Source organism: the organism of the source record quoted next, unplaced genomic scaffold (assembly GCF_019419815.1).
Source record: "Pyrus x bretschneideri cultivar Hongxiangsu unplaced genomic scaffold, Pyrus_bretschneideri_v1 Contig21, whole genome shotgun sequence".
Taxonomy (NCBI): Eukaryota; Viridiplantae; Streptophyta; class Magnoliopsida; order Rosales; family Rosaceae; genus Pyrus; species Pyrus x bretschneideri.
Window position 1 is genome coordinate 5,013,619 of NW_025999513.1, and position 23,899 is coordinate 5,037,517.

The 23,899-nt window shown below is 36.5% G+C and overlaps 2 protein-coding genes across 2 annotated transcripts; one reads left to right on the plus strand and one right to left on the minus strand.

Moving 5' to 3' along the window:
- Window positions 1-2,454: 2,454 nt before the first annotated feature.
- LOC103932037 (ethylene-responsive transcription factor ERF086-like) lies at window positions 2,455-3,779 on the plus strand. Its single transcript, XM_009341578.3, has one exon. It carries the CDS (start codon window positions 2,552-2,554, stop codon window positions 3,560-3,562), a length of 1,011 nt encoding a protein of 336 aa, XP_009339853.3. The 5' UTR covers window positions 2,455-2,551; the 3' UTR covers window positions 3,563-3,779.
- A 1,563-nt stretch (window positions 3,780-5,342) lies between these two features.
- Window positions 5,343-9,222, minus strand: LOC103958574 (zinc finger CCCH domain-containing protein 58). The gene is made up of 7 exons (XM_009370853.3): window positions 8,843-9,222; window positions 8,540-8,682; window positions 8,159-8,224; window positions 7,836-7,955; window positions 7,423-7,719; window positions 7,031-7,348; window positions 5,343-6,458 (listed from the first exon to the last, which is right to left on the minus strand). The coding sequence occupies exons 1-7, from the start codon at window positions 8,928-8,930 to the stop codon at window positions 6,069-6,071; spliced, it is 1,422 nt and encodes a 473-aa protein (XP_009369128.2). The 5' UTR covers window positions 8,931-9,222; the 3' UTR covers window positions 5,343-6,068.
- Between the last annotated feature and the right edge of the window lie 14,677 nt (window positions 9,223-23,899).

Sequence of the window (23,899 nt, forward strand, 5' to 3'; positions counted from 1 at the left end):
TAGTACGTTAGAAGTTAAAAAACATAAAAATAATGTTTTCTAGCCAAATTTATGTTATTATATTAATGTTTATGTTGTTAGTCAAATTAACTTATGTTATTGTATTGTGATTCTTGACGGCACATATCTACTCCAGATTTATAGAAAATATGTGACCAAGTGCAGAACTTCGGAGGGCGAAAAAAAAAGTTAGACAACTTAATTTGGAGATTCTCAGGATTTTAAACATCTTCTATTACTGAACAAGCTTGAAAATTAACGAAACAACTAGGTCATCTAGTGGTAATTCTCTCCCAATGTTAAAAGAAATTTTAAGTTTCAATTGCCGCTCCCAATTAATAATAAAAAAATCAAACGAAATATATGGTCAGTGGACACTGCATGATTTGACTCTGCATATTTCATATGCTTACTAGTTTTGTATTGCTACGAACGAAAACAAAATAAAAAATAACATCCTATATGGTGAAGCATATATAAACCAACAAAACAAAACAAGCATAAAACTTTGAGTGATGGGCCCTTCCTTACGAGGGAGCCTATTGTTTCTGTCCTGGTGTGGGGTTGGTTGTTTCCAAGATGTAGACCACAAAAACTCAATAAAATATGTTTTGTTCTCTGATAATTTTGATTTAGTTGAGAAAAATCTTAACTGCTCCGTTTGAAAATGCGAATTGTTACAAAGAATTTGGTTGCACAAAATGCGGATTTACATGTGAATATTGGAGATCATTTTTGTTGGTACATTATGAATTCATTTCTTGGAGTAGGTACTCAAAAACCACGCAGTTGTTTTCCTTTTCAGCTGGTTTTATATATGTAGGATTGATCTAAATTTTGAAGATTTTTTTATTAGAAATACTTAGTTCCTTATGTGTAAAAAGTTGCATTTCTTCGTTCAGACAACTCATATTTTGATATGTATCTAGAAAATTTTCATTTTATGATTCCATTTATATGAGATAAGAACATTATTTTTTTCTAATCTACCAGTCATCAATCATCATTATTGATTCTGCATGTGGTCCAATATCTTAGTGCATAGGATGTTGAGTTTTCACCTATGCGTCCTGAGTTCGAAACTCCCTCTACCCTAAATTCTTGTAATAGTTTCAAACTCTCCCATTTCTCTTAATAATAATATAAATTTTTGAAAAAAAATAAAATAAAAACATCATTGATTCAAGTCCCCCCCCCTTTTTTTTTTTTAGTACATCGATATTTTTACACAAGGGGAGAGGAAGTTCGGTTAAGCCACACATTGGGCAACCTAATTTGGTATCGAATTTGCCATCTATGAGATTCGAACCTAAGATCTCTCACTGTGAAGAGGAATACGATCAAACCGTAATATGACAATTCAAGTCCCTTCTTAGTCCTCAAACATTGACTTTCTGCAACTTAAGTTCTAGTATTATAATGGTTCATGGAAGATTAAGCATAAAGTTTACTTGTCAATTTTCATCTAGATTAGACGGTAGATCCACACGTGAGTAGATCACATTAAGATTCAAAACCCTAAATTCATAAAACAAACAAATCCCAATAGTTACATAGACATGATGTAATAATTACCTCATAAAATAATAACTGTCATAAACTTTGTATTTAAGTGTGATTGTGTAAATCTTAGATTATATTTTATTCTAGTTATTCTACCCTATTAAGATTTGTATTCCTTGGAGGAGAAGGATTCTTCCCTCCCTTATTACTATAAATAAAGTCACTGCATAGGAAAATAACACATGCTCTACACACAACCCTACAAACACATATCTCTCTATTTTCTCTCTGTGTCGCTGGCCCCCTCTCTCCCTGTCAATTGAAATAAGCCACAACAATAACATCTTTGAAACTTAAGTAAGCCACAACAATAACATCTTTGAAACTTAAGAGTGTTATGAGTGAGTAAATTTCCAAACCATTTTCATATGGAATCGCAAGTTACATATAGATAGAGAATTTATATTCTAGGGTTTTATTGGAACTTGGAAGAAAGTGACTGTAGCTAGAAAATAAAAGACCCTAGAGCAGTTACAGACCTCCATTTCGAGTTTTTGACAAGTACTGCTGGGAATCTACACATTATTTTTCACCTACAAGTGCTAGCTTATTATTATTTGCAGTTGAAGAGATGCAGGATTAAATAGAAATCAGAAAAAGAAAGATTTAAAAAAAAGTAGGTGGAAAGGGAAGGATGGTCTTCCACAGAATGACATCTGCAATGTCCTTTTCCTTGCCCCCTCTCCTTATCTCCATAAGATTCTCTATTATAACTAAAACATAGTCTTAGTGGTATTTCTCGTCTAATAAACACTTGTCAAGTGTTTAAAAAACGCATCATTTGTTCAATAAATATCTGTCACGTATGTCTTTACTTACACTAAATTATCTCTCCTCCTGATTATAAATCATAGTCTTTAAAACCCTTCTCACAACTTCCACACACTTCACCATCCAAAATCCAGAAACCAAAACCAAAACCTTCACTTCTCATATCCTTCTGCACTCTCTCACATTTTCTCTAGAATTTCTTACTATTTTCGGTACCATGTCAATGTCTACCTCCAAAACCCTAGAAAAACCCTTCAAAGCTTTTGAGCAAGGTCAGGCACAGGTGGGTTTTGCTGCTGTACTGCAGAGAAGCACACCTCCTCCGTCCTCTCAATCCGGTGAGAGAAGAGGAAGGCGAAAGCAGGCCGAGCCAGGGAGGTTTCTTGGTGTGAGGAGAAGGCCTTGGGGGAGATATGCAGCCGAAATCAGAGACCCTAGCACTAAAGAAAGGCACTGGCTTGGCACCTTTGACACTGCTCAAGAAGCAGCTTTTGCTTATGACAGAGCTGCCCTCTCTATGAAAGGCTCACAAGCAAGAACCAACTTCATTTACTCTGACAACACAACTTTCCAATCTTTCGTCTCACCCTTTGATGTCCAAACCCTTTTACCACAGCAATCACAGTTTTTCACCACTCAGACTGCTAAACAAAAATTCACCAATCAAAACAGTCCACCTCATCATTCTAACATTTTTCAGTCTGATCAAATCCAATTTCAAAACCCTAATAATATTAGGTCATCATCATCGGCACATGATGAGGATGATGAGGGTTTCTTTTTCTCTGGCGATTCGAGTAATTCTAACTCGGGCTATTTGGCCTGCATTGTTCCTGATAGTTGCCTGAGGCCTCCTTCGGATAATCACCACCCCACAAATTACACAAACTCAAAAGCTTTGAAAATTGATCAAAATTGTAGTTTTTCAAACCCTAATAACTCCACTAGTGCTACATTTCCTCTAGATGTTGCGAATGTGCAAGCAGCTTGTAATAACAACAATGGAGATCATCATATTCCTTGCTTTGATGGATTCAGTCATGGATTCTGGGATAACCAGCAGCCATGGGAGTTCAATCCTATGATGATTGAAGATGGATGCATGGGAGCGTTGTATCCGATCGTCGAAAAGTCAAGTGCTTATGGATCTTCTTCTTCATTCTCTTGCTCTCCATCAGTTCCCGCTTTTGGTGATGCAGTCATTGAGTTTGGCCACTCACTCGTTTGATTAACTTCTGGTGCGTACGTGCACCAATGGAAATTATCCATTAATCATGCGCATGCATTTATTTTTCTTGTGTCTTGAGCTTTTCTTGCAACCCTTTCTCCTTCATTGTAAGTTCTACGTCTTTCGTCACATATATATTTTTGTACCAATATTTGATGATATTAGCTAGCACTTTAATGGCTTTATTGCATAATATAATAACTGCATTATGTGTCTATCTTTACGGCTATCTGCCTGACCTTTAACTGACAACGTAGCCTAACAAAAAGATGCATGCAACTTAATTTGGATGCAAAAAGGGACATGGACCACTAAACTTCTCAGCCACACAAGTGCAAAGTATTAGTGCTTTTGCAATAACGGTTCTAGCTTTTTGTTATGCTTTCTAGTTTCTATGCTATGCAAAGTTGTAGTTCATATGGGTACTCTTCAACAAGCTTGTAGATTAAATAGTTAATATCATTCGTTCAAACATTCATCTGGTCGATCTTATTTCTTTCATTATCGTTCATGTTAAAAAGTGACGTGTTACAATAATTAAAGCTCGACACTCGACAACTTACATTATAAGATGACCATAGGGAATAAATCTATATATTCTCCTCAATTTATGAAAGTAAGGGTAACATACAAGGCTCCTAAATATATCCCAAGAGTTCTTGTCTACTCCAAGATTAAAGTTGGATACATACGCACTTCATTTTAGTGCTTTTTTGTCCCTTTGTTTTTCTTTACAAGGATGGTCATCAAGCACAACTGGCATGGTTTGGAAGGTAAGGAAAGGAGATCCATTAATTTTGCCCAACACAGTTCATTGTCTTCAAACCTGGATTCCTCTTGTCTCTTTGTCGGTCACTCCGTCAAATAAATTAGACTGGAAAATGTCTCATTATTTAGCTTTTTGGCCATGTAATTGTGCATTTTCTTGGATGGGAGACTGGGGTATTATGGGAAATTCCTGCATATATAAATAAGGCAGTGCTTTTACTTTTCCAACACTCTTCTTAATGTTTGGCCATCAGATCACATGAATAAAAGAAGATCAATGACAAAAACAAATGTGTGTAGGAGGTAATTAAAAATTAATGTGCAAATAACACCATCCTATAAATAAACCCCATGTCAATGATATCTTTTTTCCTTGGGAATATCTTGTGCTCAATCATATGGTACTTGTGAAAAATCTTTGGGAGGAGTGTGAAGACATGACCAAAGCCATAAAGTTCCCTAAACTACCGCACATCCCATCAGTTTTAACTTCAATCCATATTTAGAATGGAAGAAATTTAAAGGCAAAACTTGTACTCTTTGATGAACCAAATTGGACCAAGTTTTGCATGCAATGATTTTTGTTGTCATATGCAGATGTGGATGTAATCACGTTGGCTAAAGCGAATGCATCCCCTCTTATGCACTGAAGACTTAAGTTCAAATTATTTTTCTCATAGTTCATATTACTTTTAAGAAGAAAATGGGTGAAAAAGGATTTCCAACTTTCTAACAAGGTTCATCTAAGGGCCATGCTGCCATATAAGCAATCTGAAAGAGTTGCCAACAAGTACCCAAAAGAAAAGGGAAGTGCATGCCCAAATTTTTTTTTTTCTTTTTGACAAGACGACACATATATTAAGCTACTCTAACACAGAGAGAACATATTTGAACTTAAACACAAGGGGACAAACACACTTCTCTTACCAACTGGTCTGACCCGCATGCAATCTAGGTCATTTCACAGTACCAATGCATGCGCGCATGCATGTATGTATGTAAGCAGTGTAAAGAAAGTAACAAAGATGATTTTCTCCTCGCTCAATGAAATAATGGAAGAGAAAGATTATTACAGAGTCAAAGAGTGCTTCTTCATATATTTTGTATTTCATAACATAAAAAACATGGTCAAGCATTTCAATTGACACAACAGAATATAACTATGTATCTGAAGATCCCAAATAAAGTAGCAAGCACTGTGATGCCTTCTTCTTTCGGTCTTTAATTTGCTTCTGTTATCGAAAATAGACCTTGGACAAAGAGTGGGGGAACATGAATTCAAACTCCCAAGTTTTTAACTGAAAGCTCGTTCCCTGGTTTAGAAAAGGAAAATTCAGAAAAGGATAGACGCGAATGCACGGTCATTGGAAAGGCAAGATCGCCTGGAACTATTCTTTTCATTCTGAAAAAGGATTGAGCACATATGAGGATAACACTCCAAAATTGAAGATCTGGACACGGATTTGCCTCAAGGAACCGCAAATTCTTTCAAGGTTATTGAAGAGAGAGACGGGAAGGCTATATGCGGTTTGCTAAAATTTTGGAGGTCGGCCATGGCTTATTCGAGATAAAAGGGATGGCCGTATAAAGATGATATAAACACAGAGATGAACATGACTGATGTATGCTAAGGCAGTGAGAATTGAAGCCTCTGTTGGAGGACTTGAAAAAGGTAAAAAATGATACTTTGGGAGAAAGTTGATCAAAAAGGAAGAATGAAAAATTGCTTGACATTTTCTTAGCTTGAACTATGAGACTCTGTACTGTTGCCACTGCCACTTGAAGGACCGGAACCCTGAGAAGACTGTTGGACACCCGCAGGGGTAACACCACCCTTAGAAACAGTTGAACCTACTGATAAACTTGAAGTGCTCAGTGACGAAGACATTCTGGCTGAAACCAAGTCCTTTCCAGAGCTTGAACTAAGCTCAGGTCGCAGCTCCGAGGATGAGGATGACGGGGCTAGTTTACCAATTGATGATCCCACTGGGTAGGGTGCAACTGGCATATCAGCAAGAGAAGACGCTGATGGGCTGTAACTGAGTGTTCCAATTGGGTGGTCAAATTTGCATGCGGATCCAAACTTGCATGCTCCACGTTGTTGATAGTGAGTGCAAAGTGGAGCACCCTGATTACCACATAGAATTTCAAATTCACAGAGAAAAAAATAAGTATGCGTGAGGAGAAAAGTGTATAACTTACCAAGAAGGCATTCACAGTACAAAAACGTACAAGCAAGCAAACTTAACATAGCAATTCATACTAAGAAAGAAGGCCAGCATGTTAACTAATAAAAATAAAGATCGTGACAACCAACATAATTAGTAGTATAATACGCGCAACTAGTAAAAATGCAGACTAGCAGACTTTACAGACAATATCACCTGGAAGTAACAACAAAAAAAGCATAAATGCAAGGAAAATTGAAAAAAAAAAAAAAAAAAAAAAAAAAAACACCGAAAGGGACCCAAAATTAAATGAGGCTCCCTAAAATGGACCCTGGGTCCAAAAATCATCATGATCCAGATAGCTGTAACTTACATAATTTCAAACCAAATAATTACCATCTATCAGCAGCAACCAACATATTCGTTTCAGCACATATTTCCCACAAAGATTTGAGTGTTGCTATGTAAACAAGCTCCTGGTTCATGCCTAGTAAAAGCATCATGCTAAAAAGGATTTGTAAGGGCGGCTCACCGGGCGTAAAGGAAGACCACTGGAGCTAAGGAGAACAGTTGTTTTTGATTGAACAACTTCTGGCGGATGATGATATCTACATGAGGAACCAAATTTACAATCCCCTGTTCTCATGAAATACTGGCATTCTGGCTGACCAGGTCTTTCTGGAAATATTTGCTCCTTCTGGCTAGTAGTTGGAAGACCAAGAGAGGAAGCTAAAGGCATCGGTTGATACATTCCGGTAAATGCAGGCGCTGAAGGAGATAGTTGGGTATACAGTGTCCTAGCACCAACACCAGATTGAGTACTCGGAGAGGGCAATTGGCTTGCAAGTGCCTGCACCACATGACTAACAGCTTAAGGGAAATTCATGTAACTTAAAAGATAATGGAGCAGGAAATGTTATTTACCTGATATGGATTCCAACCTGGGAAAGGAATTGGGCCCTGGGAAAGCAGCACTTGATCATAGGGGCTTGGAACATATGTTAAAGGAGGCCTTGCAAATACTACTCCATACTGTTGTGATGAAACAGACGGAGATTGCACATTTTGATACAATGTGTGTGTAGCAGGTACAGGTGAAACTTGAGGTGCTGGTGATGGCCCAGGAAGCTGTATGCCAGCCGGCTGTGGATGATGGAATTTACAAGTTGCACCAAACTTACACTGTCCAGTTTTCACATAGTAGGAACAATCTCTTTCGCTCTGTTTTATTTGCAAAATAACCATGATTACAATACTTTACCTCACAATCATGAAGTTGGATATATAATATGACAATGAGTTGAAGAAATAGAAGTTCAAATTTGAGAATTACAGACCGGCCGCAATGGATATCCATAATAGTTTAATGAAACAGGGCTATCAGAGCTCCCTCCCTGCTTAGGATGGTGGTACTTACACGAAGCGCCGAATTTGCAAGTCCCTGTCCTCATATAATACTGCCATCAAAGAATTACAGAGCAATCAAACAAAGGGGATTCACAAATTTTCAGGACAGCAAAGCATGCAATCGTCAATAGAGGATGCTACTCTATGCAGAACACATAAGACCGGAAGCTGAATATGTGATCTGCTGGAATCCTGTAAATGCATACTATGCCAAGGCAACATTTTGGCCTAAACTCGAAAAAAAGATAAGTACCTGGCACACCGGCTGGCCCGCTCGCTCAGGGTACTCTAATCCTCCAGTTCTTGCCGCTCCGATAACCTGAGAAATATGTACCGCTCAAACTTAACTAGTAAACAGGTAATCATATCAGCATTAACCATTAATTTAAAAAGTTCAAATTTTCTCCACAACGACTTGAAATTCAACAAATTCAGAACAATCCCACTAATCAAATTGCTTAATACCACAAACTTGATCATCAAATCTACAGACGAAACCCACAATATCTCTACTACCACACAAGATCAAAACAAAAACGAAAGCACCACACTGGTAATCAATCAATCACCATCCAATTAAGCCCCAAATTCAACCAATTAAAGCAGCAAAAAAAGGGCAATTCAATAAAATTACCACACTGCGATCACGGGGATGGTTGTACCGACACCGAGAGCCGTACCCACAAATCCCAGTCCTCAAGTAGTAACTGCAATCGGCCTCGTCGGATCGCTCCGGGTACGATTCCCCGGGTCCGAGCCCCAACTGCCTCATGGACCCTGCATTATCACACAAAGCGAAAGGATCAAAAACCAATTCGGAAAAACGGAGCCGCATTCGCCTCAAAACCCACCAAGTCGCAACCCCCAAAACCCGAAATCGAATCCGAATCCGAACGAAATTGAAATGCGGAGTGTATTGGGGAGAGAAGAGTCACACCTTCCAGCCCTGTTTCGGGTCCCGGAAGGTTCCACTCCGGCGACGGATCGGACTGTGACCCTTCTGCGGTCCGACCGTACCGCTCCATTGTACGGTCACACTGAAATCACTTCGATTCTTCACTTAAATATCTCGACTTTTTCCACAATCTCTCTCCTCTCTCCCTTTCTCTCCCCTCAATCTCTCTCTGTACAGGAAGAATGAGAGATTATGATCAAATGAAGTTATCAGAGAGATGGAATTCTGAAAAGGGTTTGGATTTTCAGGGCTCCTCTCTCTCTCTCTCTCTCTCTCTCTCTCCCCCTCCCTCCCTCCCCTCACAGACACACACACACACAAAAACACTGTATGTGTGTTTCTCCCTCTCTCTCTCCCCCTCTCTTTCTCTCTCTCTCTCTCTCTCTCTCCCTCCCTCCCTTCCTCCTGTTTAAGTTTTCGTTATGGTTTTGGGTTTCTCTCTCTCAAAGTTTTCAAAGCGTTTTTTGGTTTTGGTCTCTTACTTTTCTCTCCTTAATTTTTAGAGGTTTCATTTTCTTTTTTATTTATTATTTATTTAATCACTCTCTCTCCTCTCTCTCTCCTCTGAGTCTGAGTCCGTTGGTGGTTTACATACGCGCCAAATCTACAACAACATTACGGTATTACCCTCCATTATTTTTTTTTCCTTTTAAAAAAAATTAATTATCTAAACTACAAATTAATATAACCAAGTTTGTCAACAAAAAACTAATGAAAATAATATTATACCCTTTTATACATAACTAAAGAAAATATTAGAAACAATAAAAATATAACCATCAAAGTAATTTCGTACAAATAAATTTTTGTTTTTTTTAATCTCATAACCATGTCGCTTAATCAATACACTAAACTCTCTCTCTCTCTCTCTCTCTCTCATTTGCACATGCGTCTACTTTTCTTTTCACTTTTTTTAACTTCCCCAATCCACTAATTTTTTTACATAAATTGACATTAATTAAATTTAATCCTTTTTAAAATTTTAAATCACAAACATAGTATGTGTACTGCATTTAATTTTGTTTATCTAAATAATTTATTGAAAAAAAAGTTTTTACTGGCAAAGCTCTCTTTATCAAATAAAAAATTGAGAAAATTAACTCTATCGGCAAAACTAACAACAATATTTTAAAAAAATAACCAAAATAAAAATTATATGCAATTAATAAATTAAATAATTCTACTTTTTATTTTTATCGGATGTCCTTGAAGGCACAAAATAATTTTACTTATCTTTTGCCCTATTTTCCATCTCACGTTTTTCTCTAATACAATAAATTTTTAGTGACAAAATACTTATCTAAAAACAATTGCTAAAAGAGGTTTTAACGATCATTTATATTCTCTCTTCGCAAACTTTATTTAAAAAAAAAATTAATACATATATACCGTGTGTACAATTGCTAGTATATATCAAATAAATAATCAAAAATAAAAAATATACCACAAGCCAAAAAGACAAAACCGCTGTGAGTTTTTAGCACTGTAATGTCCCTGGAATTTGACATGTGACTAAAAGAGGTCCATGCAACTGTGGGAAGATGACAGACACAGAGTTGTCCTTTTGCTGCAAGATTTTATAAAAGTATGACCACAGACATGTAATGATGTGATTAAACTAATCCTCTTCAGGTGAACTGCAAAGTACATGCAAAGTAAATGGAGTGTGCCATTCGTATATCCTATTTTATTTTTTAAACATTTTTTTAATTTTCGAACGTCAGATCGAATGAATTGAAAAAGATTAACGGACAGAAATTATTAAAAGATGTGTAAAAGTAAAATAGAGTGTTTGAATATCACATCCCTAACAATTATATAAGGGGTGGTGTCATCTCCAAAGGGACTTCTTATTTCTCACTTAGCGTACAGATCGAATAAATTGAAAAAAATTAATGGATAATAAATTTAACACGAGTGTGTGTAAAGTAAAAAAAAGTGTGTGAATAGCACTACCATCATATAAATTAAAGTAAATAATGGAAGTTTGTAAAATATTATGTTGAAACATATTGTTAAGTTGTCTGCCTAACGTGATATTATGAAGAAAGTTGAGATTTCGTTATAAATTTCAAAGGCATTGACAGAGGGATCAAGGATCCAACCTTAGATTTGTCAAACATGCTATATTTTTAAGTAGGGAAATAAAAAGTTGTGATCAATTATCAAATAACATGCATATTTTTATATAATCGTACTTTATGTAGAATGACATGACATTCTTGTAATATGTAAAATAGTTTAACGACATAAAATTACAAGTTGAGTTTTATCACTTGAATATATGCATAAGAAATACGTCGTAACAGTTTGATAAGAGATGTTATTGTCGTCTGCTAAAATATTCATTGTAGGTATCAATCTCTCTCAACTAGTTTTTAAGAGAGCCTAAGCAATGCTAACAATTCGTGAACATTTTTGTGTTGACATTATATCCATGTAAAATATCATATCAGTTTAATAAGAGTATAAATTGTCTTTATTTTAGCAATGAGCATTAGGTGGTTTGGCTCGGGTTGGACTTCAACCTGTTGGCCAACCCAAAAGATTCGGGTTGGCGTTGTTAAAACACATTGTAACTTAAGTAAATGGACAAACTTACACACCCGAATTATTTCTAGGTGAGTTGGGTTGGGCAAGTTCTATTGATTGGGTCTAATTGTTTTTTTTTATCTTATATCTAATATGAGTACGAATTATTTCTAGGTGAGTTGGGTTGGGCAAGTTCTATTGATTGGGTCTAATTGTTTTTTTTATCTTATATCTAATATGAGTATGAATTACAGATATTCAAAGTTCAGATGACATTGTGTAAACACATTTTTCACCTAAGTAAATGACCAAACCAGCCCACCAAAACCTTTTCTAGGCAGCCACTTAGTGCTACGGTCTAGTGATATTTTTCTTCACTTGTAAGTGAGAGGTCTTAAGTTCGATTCTCGTCAAAAGCGAATTTGAACCACATTATTACTAGCCCATTATGAGGCTAAGCTTACCCCCTCCCTCTTAGTGTAGATACTATCGTTTGTTAAAAAAAAAAAATTAAAAAAATAATAATAAAAAAAACCTTTCTAGGCAGGTTAATTTGTGCAAGTTCTAGGGATTGGGCCTAATTTTTTTTTTCCTTATGTATTGTCCCCGATCCCAACATACGTCTAGAATCGACACGTGACATTACCAAATATCCGTATCTTTAACATACCCCGCCTCCGGGATATGTACAAAGCATAACTCAATATTCGAATTGCATCGTAATTTTCATATATTTTATGGATGCATCTAACCTCCTCGTTAGACTGCCTACATACCCTAAATAGGGATCAAGTCATTCGTAGTTCATCATTTCACTACACTCGAATATTCATCACATAAATCATTATGTCTCAACAATATATCACAATGCATAACTTGCAATATTACAAGGAATAAACGACAGAGCACAATCTTATTCACTAGTCACAATGGTCAGCGAGTCTAATCATAATTACCATAACCATAACCAACATCATTCCTTAATCACATCAATCAATAATGCCAACCACATCATCAATAACACATACAACACGTCGAAATGCGAGGCTAGAGCGACACAGTTTGGCCAAAGACTACATCTCTAGAGAAAGGGGATTTTGGACCACCCAATGGAACCAAGATACCAAAGGGGATTCCGGACCATCATTCAATGGAATCCAAACCAGGATACAATTACGGACCATCACTCAACGGAATCCAAACTAGGATACGATTCTGGACCATCACTCAACAGAATCGTGGAGTGCAATAGGAAGGATTCTGGACCATCACTCAACGGAATCCGACCCAGGACACGATTCCAGACCATCACTCAACGGAATCATGGATCACAATGCATAACAACAAATCAATGAATCAACACATGAATCAAGTTACTCAAGTTATAAAGGCTCAACAGAACAAGAAATGAAATAAAGAAACGAGGGGTGAAACACGATTCGAAGCAACAAACCCCATGACGATGGGTTAACGTTTCACCACTAGCCTTCACCTTTTATTAAATCAAGCCAATCATACAAAACAAACCATATTTCCAATATGCACGTCAAATCCCACTTCATAAAACTATGGCCAAGTCCAATTCGGCGGGAAGTGTCTCAATTTCATCCAAACCCACTGGAGACCCTAGAAATGGTTGTTCCTTGATTCATCGCCAAAACAAACTTCGACGCCTCATCCAATGCTTAGGCCTTGCTCCAGGGGTTGAGGTGAGTCTATTGGTAGTGATGATCGACGGTAATTATTGTCAAAATCACCGTACAATGAGAAAACTCGCTAGAAAACCCTTGGCACTTTGTGGCTTCAACCTAGAAAAATGGAAAGGAAAAAATGGAATCTAACACTACAGGGATGTAGGACTCATCAAGAGCTTTCCATGGACACCAAGATCACCCAAAACAGAAGTCAGATGAAGAAGATATGGTCGGGTCAAATATGGTGGTTCCGGACGAAAATTACCCGTTTTGGGTCTTTCCTTTCCCCTCCTTTGCCCCTTTTTTCTGATTGGGTTGTTCCCCCCTCCTTTTCTCTCCCACCTCTCTCCTTTCTCCCCTCTCCCCTTGTTGATTGGTCAATTCCCCTTAACTCACATAAATATCATTGGCCTTCTTCCCACAAGATGGGAGTTTAAATAAATTTAAAATCTATAGTTTAGTAACACAACTTCAAATGTTTGTATCTATACTGTTATAATCCAGACTCGTAAACGGCTTTCGCCTATTGCGCTCGTAGTTTCAAGATCTATTCGAATACGTTACTTGTGACCTCGAAAGGTCAACGAATTTTAGATAATTACTTTCCAAACTTCAAACTTTGTAACTAATTTAATTAAGATCTAAATCCAAATAAATTAATATAATTTCTCAAAAAATAATATAAAATCTCAATAATATAAATACGTAGATTATAACAGTGAAATCCGGGAATGGGATTTCACATTCTTCCCCCCTTAAAAAAAAAAAAAAAAATTTCCTCGAAATTTCCACTATCAAATTACTATCCACGGATGCAACAATTCAAGAAAATAGTGATACACAAACACGTTCACATTTCGGCTATAACCAAATTGAGCTCACTCAAGTTCAACCACATTGTATCTCAACTCACAAATACAATCATCGTCGTCCCAGTACGACTTCAACACCAATCTTTGCACAATCACAAAGAATGCCACTATTAAAAAGAATTCATTAATACTCCTGATTCTGGCAACCAAACCAACCAAATTTGTAATTACAACTTTCCCCATCATTCCATTTATAGTGAATAAAGTCATAACCTAAGCCTATAAGTTTATTCAAGCTCAAAAATAAATAAATAAATCAACGAAAATCATCGTGATTCTCATCCATATACTTAGATTCCCAGCAACATTTATTGGCAAAATAATTATAAGAATTTCTAGCCATACACATTAGCAAAATAATTATCAAACATCAAGCAGCAATCCTCATTCGCTAAATAAGTACTAGATTATCAAACCACATCTATCATTGGCTAGATAAATACTAGCATAATAACCACAATCATTGGTAAAACCACTTACCATCATTGGCTATACACAGCCGTTACCACATTTCATCCTCAAAATTTCTAGCCACATACATTGGCGATACCAACATCAGAAATTTTTGTCACATTCAACATTAGCAAAACAAATATCATAAATTCCAGCCGTAACCTTCATTGGCCAAATAAATATTAGAATTTCAAGCCGAACTATCAGAATTGACAAATCACATATCAAAAATTCCAGCCACATTCATTGGAATGCCAAATCACAATTATTCACCACTATATTTTAAACCAATCATAGCCTCGGGTTGTGATTTCATTCTCATTTGTAAAATCATCATGACTTTCATAATTATTAAAATTTCCAACCATAATTATCATGGTCATAAGATTTTAAAATTTCTAGCCATAATCATCATTGGCAAAACAATGATTTCATCATCTTTTTCTTTTATCCCAATAAGTGACTAGTAGACTGAAAAAGATTGTAATATATCTGACCAATACACATCAAACATATTTATCAGTTCAATAATTCATTTTCGCAGCCCATAAATGGAGCTTATCCTCAGAAACATTGGGTCTTTGTGCCTACTCATCCATTGCTCACATTCCACGGGTCATTTTACTCATTCCAACATTCCTCCACATTCCACGGCCTTTTCACCCGAATCAACATCCACGACATTTTTTCAACCTATTCAACATTTCTCAATTGCACATGTATAATACAACTTTTCTATCTACTTATCACAATTGCACAATCATCTTCACGTTCAAAATTTTAATATTGCATAACATAATATTAACCCAATTCAAGATTAATTTGAGACTTCAATCAAACACTCATCTTTGAAGCTATAACATGAAATACAATATTTTAAAATTTTCCTTCTCCCATTCAGTCATACGAACACAACCATTTCACAATCATCCATATCTATGATTTAAATGAAAGGCATTCTAACTACTATCTGAAGAAATAAGGGTGCATGTGAATTTCACTCCACATTTTCTAGGATTAAATAAAAATTAACCGAACCACTTATTCAGCGTACTATCAACATTCAACAACAGAAACTCAGCTTTGAAATAAATTAGCACAATACATGAGCTCAAGACGTCGATACCAACCAAAAGTAATGTCACATAAGCAACACAAGGCTTCAAATCAATAAGATCAAACGCTTAAGTAAGATCCCGTCAGAGTTACACATTATGTTACTCAAAAACCATTCATACACTAAGATAAAGGTACAAAGACCTAATACTTAAGCTCTGATACCATTAAAAGTTGTCACACCCCGATCCCAACATATGTTCAGGATCGACACGTGACGTTACCAAATATCCGTATCTCTAACATACCGCGCCTCCGGGATATGTACAAAGCATAACTCAATATTCAAATTGTGTCGTAATTTTCGTATATTTTATGGCTGCATCTAACCTCCTCGTTAGACTGCCTACGTACCCTAAACAAGGATCAAGCCATTCGTAGTTCATCATTTCACTACACTCGAATATTCATCACATAAATCACTATGTCTCAACAATATATCACAATGCATAACATGCAATATTACAAGGAATAAACAACGGAGCACAATCTTATTCACTAGTCACAATGGTCAACGAGTCTAATCATAATTACCATAACCATAACCAACATCATCCTTAATCACATCAATCGATAATGTCAACCATCACATCATCAATAACACATACAAGACGTCGAAATGCGAGGCTAGAGCGACACAGTTCGGTTGAAGACTACATCTCTAGAAAAAGGGGATTTTGGACCACCCAATGGAACCAAGATACCAAAGGGGATTCCGGACCATCACTCAACGGAATCCAAACAAGGATACAATTCCGGACCATCACTCAATAGAATTGCAGAGTAAAAGGGATTCCAGAACATCACTCAACGGAATCCAAACTAGGATACAATTCTGGACCATCACTCAACGGAATCGTGGAGTGGAGTAGGAAGGATTCTAGACCATCACTCAACGAAATCCGAACCAGGACATGATTCTGGACCATCACTCAACGGAATCGTGGAGCACAATGCATAACAACCAATCAATGAAACAACACATGAATCAAGTTACTCAAGTTATAAAGGCTCAACGGAACAAGAAATGAAATAATGAAATGAGAGGTGAAACATGTTTCGAAGCAACAAACCTCATGACGATGGGTTAACGTTCCACCACTAGCCCTCACCTTTTATTAAATCAAGCCAATCATACAAAACAAATCATATTTCCAATATGCATGTCAAATCCCACTTCATAAAACTGTGGCCAAGTCCAATTCGGCCGGGAAGTGTCTCAATTTCATCCAAACCCACCAGAGACCCTAGAAATGGGTGTTCCTCGATTCATCGCCAAAACAAACTCCGATGCTTCATCCAATGCTTGGGCCTTGCTCCAGGGGTTAAGGGGAGTCTATTGGTAGTGATGATCAACGGTAATCATTGTCGGAATCACCGTACAATGAAAAAACTCGCCAGAAAACCCTCGGCACTTTGTGGCTTCGACCTAGAAAAATGGAAAGGAAAAACAAGGAATCTAACACTACAGGGATGTAGGACTCGTCAAGAGCTTTCCATGGACACCAAGATCACCAAAACAGAAGTCGGATGAAGAATATATGGCCGGGTCAATAATGGTGGTTCGCGGGTGAAAATTGACCCGTTTTGGGTCTCTCCTTTCCCCTCCTTTGCCCCTTTTTTTTGATTGGGCTGTTCCCCCTCCTTTTCTCTCCCGCCTCTCTCCTTTCTCCCCTCTCCCCTTGCTGATTGTTCAATTCCCCTTAACTCACATAAATATCATTGACCTCCTTCCCACAAGATGGGAGTTTAAATAAATTTAAAATCTATAGTTTAGTGACACAACTTCAAATGTCCGTATCTATACCGTTATAATCCAGACTCGCAAACGACTTTCGTCTATGCGCTGATAGTTTCAAGATCTATTCGAATATGTTACTTGTGACCTCGAAAGGTCAACGAATTTTAGATAATTACTTTCCAAACTTCAAACTTTGTAACTAATTTAATTAAGATCTAAATCCAAATAAATTAATATAATTTCTCGAAAAATAATATAAAATCTCAATAATATAAATACGTAGATTATAACAGTGAAATTCGGGAACGGGATTTCACATGTATAATGTGAGAATGAGTGACTTATATTCAAGGGTTAGGATTTGCATTTGTTGTAAGTTAACGCATTGTCACCTAAGTAAATGAACAAACTAACCCATCAAAACCATATTTTGGTGGGTTAGATTTTGCAAGATCTACAAGTTAATGTGAGTATGCATGACAAATATTCAAGGGTCGTGTTATACTAGGCCTAAATTACGTAAATTTGGTGTTGTAGAATCACTAAATGTTACTTAATATTGAAATTTCATCATAATTTCATCCTTCGAATCAAGTCTAAACGTACAAGTTAATGTCTATGTGATAATATGATATACATGTATGTTTAAGAACGGTTAACCGAGTTGGTCGATTTCAATCTGGTAATACCATTCTAATCCAACGCAACTCTTCTATTAAACGGAGTGGTTGGCTTTTTACTGGAAAATTATTTCTTAAAGTTTAGAACTCAACGCAACTCAACATATTTAGGTTAGGTTGGTGAATTGACCCACTATAATGTCCACCTCTACTTGTTGTGTCTTAGACCTCTTGATAATATATAATAGCATTTACCTACATATTTTGTGTGTATAAACACAGTTTTTTTAGACAATGAGAAGGAGAGAGGGAGAGAGAGAGAGAGAGAGAGAGAGAGAGAGAGAGAGAATGTGGGGGAGTTGGAGGTTTTTGTCTTTTGATTTTTTTTTTTTTTTTATAAATATTGAAGGTAGTTTAACATCACCTGTAGATGAGGCTTTAATAAAAAACAATAAAATTTAGACTTATGAAATTACATTATTGCCCATCATTTTTTTTTGTGTGATAGAAGACTAAATTGTCTTTACATCCTATTTTAGTTGACAAAGAGAGTTTTATTAATTAGTAGATATATATATATATATTAATGTTAGTACAAAAAAAAGAATTAAAATTCAAACTAGATAGAATTTTTTTCAAATAATGTGTAATTACAATCTAATGCAATAACAGTTGGTTCAATGAGCTTCTTTTCCTTCAAACGGTAAGTGTTTTTTAACAGTAAGTTTTAAGGAGCTTATTTATTAAAACCTAGTAAGAAAATAACATGGATAACATTAAAACTGATATAGCAAAAAGGGAATTACTTTTGGTACTCAAAAATGTAATTGTTAGCTCTTCATAAGAGTATTTTTCTTTCTATATAGATAAAGTTTGAAGTACACAAGTAGATTTTTGGAGTACCGTAATAATTTTTTAACAAAAATACAATAAAATAAAGCAAGAAAGTCTGAAAATAGCTCAAACAGAAGCCCATGTAAACGTGAAATGATAGCCGAATCGTGAGTCCATTCTTCACCTCCAATGAATGTTGGATAATAAAAGACATTCACTACAAATTTTGTTTTTGTAAAATATTATTTAAATGACAAAATGTAAAAGTGATTAAAAAGGTGACAAGGGACTAAGCATGGTAGTTATGGTGGAGCCACTTACAAAAACAAACATAACAAAAATGTAACTGGGTACGTTGCGAGCGTGAAACATTACGTCCTGATTCAACACATCTTGCACGCATATAGCATAACACTTTAATACGGACACAATGTTGCACTCTTGCGTGCATCATGAGGTTTAGGTATGTCTTTTAGTGGCATCAAGTTTGAAAGGTGAGAATATTAAGTTATCAAGCAAAACCAGTTGGATCATCTTGCAAAACTTTAGAAACCAACATATTTGGTGGCATTTTTTACCATCCTCTTGCATTTACTTATACGCTCAAAGAAGTGAAAAATATAATTTATACGAGTACCGATAATGATCATTTAATCTTACCATACTGACGTCATGCTAACATAATACATTATGTCAATTTAATAAGGGTCAAACATAATTGTCTTCCTTAAATTGTTGCTGCTATCCACTTTTAATAAAATCTTCACTAACAAAAAAAAATTTCTTGTCAAATTAGTTGAAATGACATATTAAAAATATAATAATTGCAAAAGTACATGCTCATCACTAGAAAATAGTCATTTACGCTCTTTTTTTGTAAGCTAATGAAATTTGGTACAAAGGATTGTAACCCAAGTAAATATTTAGGGTTAATATTAGTTTACTACCTTGAAGTTTCTTAGTTTTTCAAATTTTGTACATCATGATTTTTTTGTCCTAGAATGGTACCTAAAGTCATAATTATGGGACACTATCATACATCTGTTAAATTTTCTATTAAAATCTCTGTTAACTGATGACGTGATGCCCACATGGACAATGATTGAGCGCCACGTGAATATTAATTTTTTTTTTTAAAATTAAATTTAAAAATTAAGAATTAAAATTAAAAATATATATATGGGGGCCTATTCTACCCAACCCCGCTCCCACCCAGCCCGCCCATCCTTTTCTCTTCTCTCCTTTGCGCCCAACACAAACTCAGTCATATCGAATAAGAGCTTCCTTCTTGGCTCTCCCTCCCCTCACAACTCCAAGATTTGCAACTCCCTCTTGAAACCACCAACCCTCATCGAAGGCAACTACACATTCGCCCGATTCTGCTTCCTCTAAACCAAAATCCCTATACGAGTTCTTCAATTTTATACAAATTCAATTTGTTTTTTCAATTTTGATTCCTAACACAGATGGACAAAGATTTGCTTCTTCCACCCCCCCCACCCTTTTTTTTTTTTTTTTTTTTTTTGTAGAGAACAATGTAATGCAGAGATGAAACCAGGGTTTGTGGTGGGTCACCGGGTACGGGATGACCAAGACAAATCGTGTTGTCGTGCGCATGGAAGTCGGAACGTAATCACATCCATAACGGATAAATAAGTTTAATCATAGTCAATCCCGGGGTGTTGTAAGAAGCTTTGTGCAACAAGATGAGCTTTGTAATGCACAATTTTGTTCTTCTCATTACGCTTCCGAACGAAAACCTATTTGAGCCAACGGGTTTCACATGTGGAGGAGTATGAGTTACAGGTCCAAACACCTTACGTTTCACAAGCGAATTGAGTTCGACTTGGATTGCTTGTTTCCAGTTTGACCAATAAGTTCTATGTCGACATTCATCAACGAAACGGGGTTCAATGTCATTGCTTAACATAATCTCAGTAAATATTGCATATGGTAATGCATCGTTGAGTCGTTGATGATCATCTAATTTCTACACTAAACATCATCTAAACTAGCATAATGGACCGAAATCTCACGATTCTAGGGAGGTGGATTTGTCTCTTCAAGGACTAACAATGTTACAACTCAGAAAGTTTACGCATACCAATTCCTTGAACAAGTTTCTGAAACGTCGCCTTCGATAATGATTTGGTGAAGAGGTCGACCAAGCATAACAATCGCCCCAATAGGTCGAGCTTGATGATTCTTCATCAACAACTGATTCTGCTTTTTAGCGAGAAGTAAAATAGAGATCAAATCCGAAAATTTAGTAAACTTTTGAGTCCTATATTATTGATGCAGGACAATATTGGTAGCAGAGAAGGTCGAATAGGTCTTCTCCAAGAGATCCTCTTCGGTCAAGTTCTCGTTACAAAACTTGAGAAGTGATCGGATTAGATAAACTTCATAATTATATTCATTCACAGACTTAAAGTCTTGGAAGCGCGGATGTTGCGAGTCATGAATTGCTTCAGGCAAGAAGATGTCCTCTTGGTGATCAAAGCGATCAACCAAAGCGACCCAAAATGCTCGTGGATCTTCCTCAGCAAGGTACTTGGTTTGCAGTGCATCATAAATATGTCTTTGGATGAAGATCATGGCAGTAGCTTTCTTAACTTCGCCAATAGGGTTGTCCGTCTCATCTTCAATGGCGGGACACAAATTCTTTGTAGTGAGGTGGAGCTTCACATCTTGGACCCACATGAGGTAACTTCTTTCAGAGACTTTTAAAGCGGTGAAGTCGAGTTTCTTCAAATTCTACATGTCCTTATCACAAAATAAATGAACAAGAATGTGGTTAGTATAATGGAGAAAAAATCAATCCATTCACATATGAGTAGAACATTCAGGTTCTAATAGACATTTACTGGTTTAGATTTACATGAAAAAACTTCGAGTTTTCATGGGTGATGTTTTTAAGGAAAACTTCAGGTTTTCAAACAAGGCATGTTTCTAGAAACTTCAGGTTTCCAAAGAATTATGAACTTCTGGTTCAGATATTCCTGTAGGCAAACACAAATATATATACAGAAATTTGCAACAATAAATATGCAAATAAATCTTCAGGTTTAGAATTAGAATTGATTTAATTATTTGGAATTTGAGCCAAAATTAAAGTGTGGGTGAAAAATTTAAAAACCCAAATTGTCTAAAAAAATTAAACAATTAAGCTCGGGGCCCAAAAACAAGGACCAAAAACCCACGGGTGGGTTAAGCAAATTGGTGTCGTGGTCCAGGCCCAAAAACTTAGGCTAGGTTGGGCTCGGGCCTAGCATGCACGCAAGCCCAGCATCACAAAATAAATGGATTGTAGGCGCAAGCCCAAAAAAATAGAGGCCTGTGAAAGGCTCTGATCTGGTGTAATGTGTACACGAATACACCAGCGTATGGGCTGGGATCCGATGCAATGCGGACCTAGATACACTAGCATCTGGGCTGGGATCTGGTGCAACGAGGAGCATGAGGGGACACCAAACCCCACTTAGGCTGGTGTCATTCGCGGGTCGTGGGTCCAGATCAATCCAATAGGTTGTTTGGATTTGGGCCGTGGTAGCAAAGGTAACTAGCAAGCCCAAAAATGTGATGTGCGATGTAGGCTCGAAGGTCCGATGCCCATTAGGGCTTAGGTCGAGAAACCTAGAAAACCCTAATGGCGTTGGGTGTGGGATTCGAACCGGAAAAATCTCCGGCGACACTTCAGACGACTTCCATTGCTTGGTCACAGCATGGCGATGCACAGAGGTTCGATTGGAACCCTAGTTTTGGACGGAAACCAAAGTTTCGACGTCGTGGGAAGGGGGAGCAGGCTATAAGAAACTGTGAGGATTCGAAGAATCCTTTGAAAATTCACCTATGGTTATCAAATTTTTTGAGAAACCAATTGTCTTCGATGATGGTTGGGTTCCAAAACACGACTGCAGGTCGTGATGTCCCAAAGAGACGGCAGAAGGTCGTGGCTGATTGCATGTGGTGGCTGGGTTCATGTAAGCTCGGGTTTTGAATTCGGCAAACCCTAAATTTTTTTTGTTTGTTCAATTTCCAAATTAATTCAATGCATATTCAATTAAATAATTTAATGCATGGACATATAATTGATGCAATTCATGGCAATATCAAATTCACATAATTCAACAATTATGGATATAATGTATACACAATTTATGTAAAATCTAAAATTCGAAAAACGTAAAGTTAGGTCATGCATTATGATGAATGTTCATGCCATCAAGGCTACAAAAATATCGAGATAAAAATAATTGTTTTGAAAAAACCTAATTGCGTGATGATATTGATGAACTGGTTTGATGCAAAAAAAACTTATACGTTAGATTCCTAAGCGAAGCGATATGAGCGTGCTGATAATATGGTGTGGCCTATATTTATTTGACAGGGGAGGGGGCCAGCAACAAATAGAAAATATATATAGAGAGAGAGAGATAGAGAAAAATGTGTTTGTAGGGTTGTGTAGAGGATGTGTTATTACCCCTACGCAATGCCTTTATTTATAGTAATAAGGGAGGGAAGAAATCCTTCTCCTCCAAGGAATACAAGTCCTAATAAGGAAGAATAACTAGAATCAAATCTAATCTAGGATTTATACAATCACATTTAAATAAGAAGTTTATAACATACAGGTTCTGATATTTACAGATGATTGGGCTTGAGAGTTATTTGTAAGCGAGAACTCTTAGGTTTAAATCCTTCTATGGTTTAACCCAAATTCATTACTCTCTAATGTACTATTGATGTATTATTATAGTCTAAGTTGGTTAAAAGACTTGAAGACTCGAAATGGTTATTTTCGTAGCATGATGAGGTAAGGCTTAGTGCAAAATTGAGCTCAGTGACGTTTTGAGATTCATACAGCCAATCCACTTAATGAGATAAAACTTGATTGTTGATGTTGATGGCAAGGTAAGTCAACACCGTGACACATTGAACCATGGGTCTCGGTGGTGGTTTTGTGGGTTCGATTATTTGGTTGCTCAACTCAATCTTTTTTCTTTTAGGAAAAGAAAAAACGATTTGATTTTAGATAATTTAAGAACCAAGGTCATTATATTTTAAAAAAACCAACTAATGATCACGTCATTTCATTTGGAATTCAAATTTGGTGCACAAATACGATGAACTTAGCATGTTCATACACAGCTTGATGATCTTGCCAAACAAGTTTT

Excerpts from the sequence above, each read along its gene's own strand:
- LOC103958574 (XM_009370853.3), bottom strand. The coding sequence starts at position 8,930 with ATGGAGCGGTACGGTCGGACCGCAGAAGGGTCACAGTCCGATCCGTCG. Across the intron at positions 7,720-7,835 it reads ATGGATATCCATTGCGGCCG|AGCGAAAGAGATTGTTCCTA; the intron begins GTCTGTAATTCT and ends CAAATAAAACAG. Across the intron at positions 7,349-7,422 it reads CAGGTTGGAATCCATATCAG|GCACTTGCAAGCCAATTGCC; the intron begins GTAAATAACATT and ends CATGTGGTGCAG.
- LOC103932037 (XM_009341578.3), top strand. The coding sequence starts at position 2,552 with ATGTCAATGTCTACCTCCAAAACCCTAGAAAAACCCTTCAAAGCTTTT.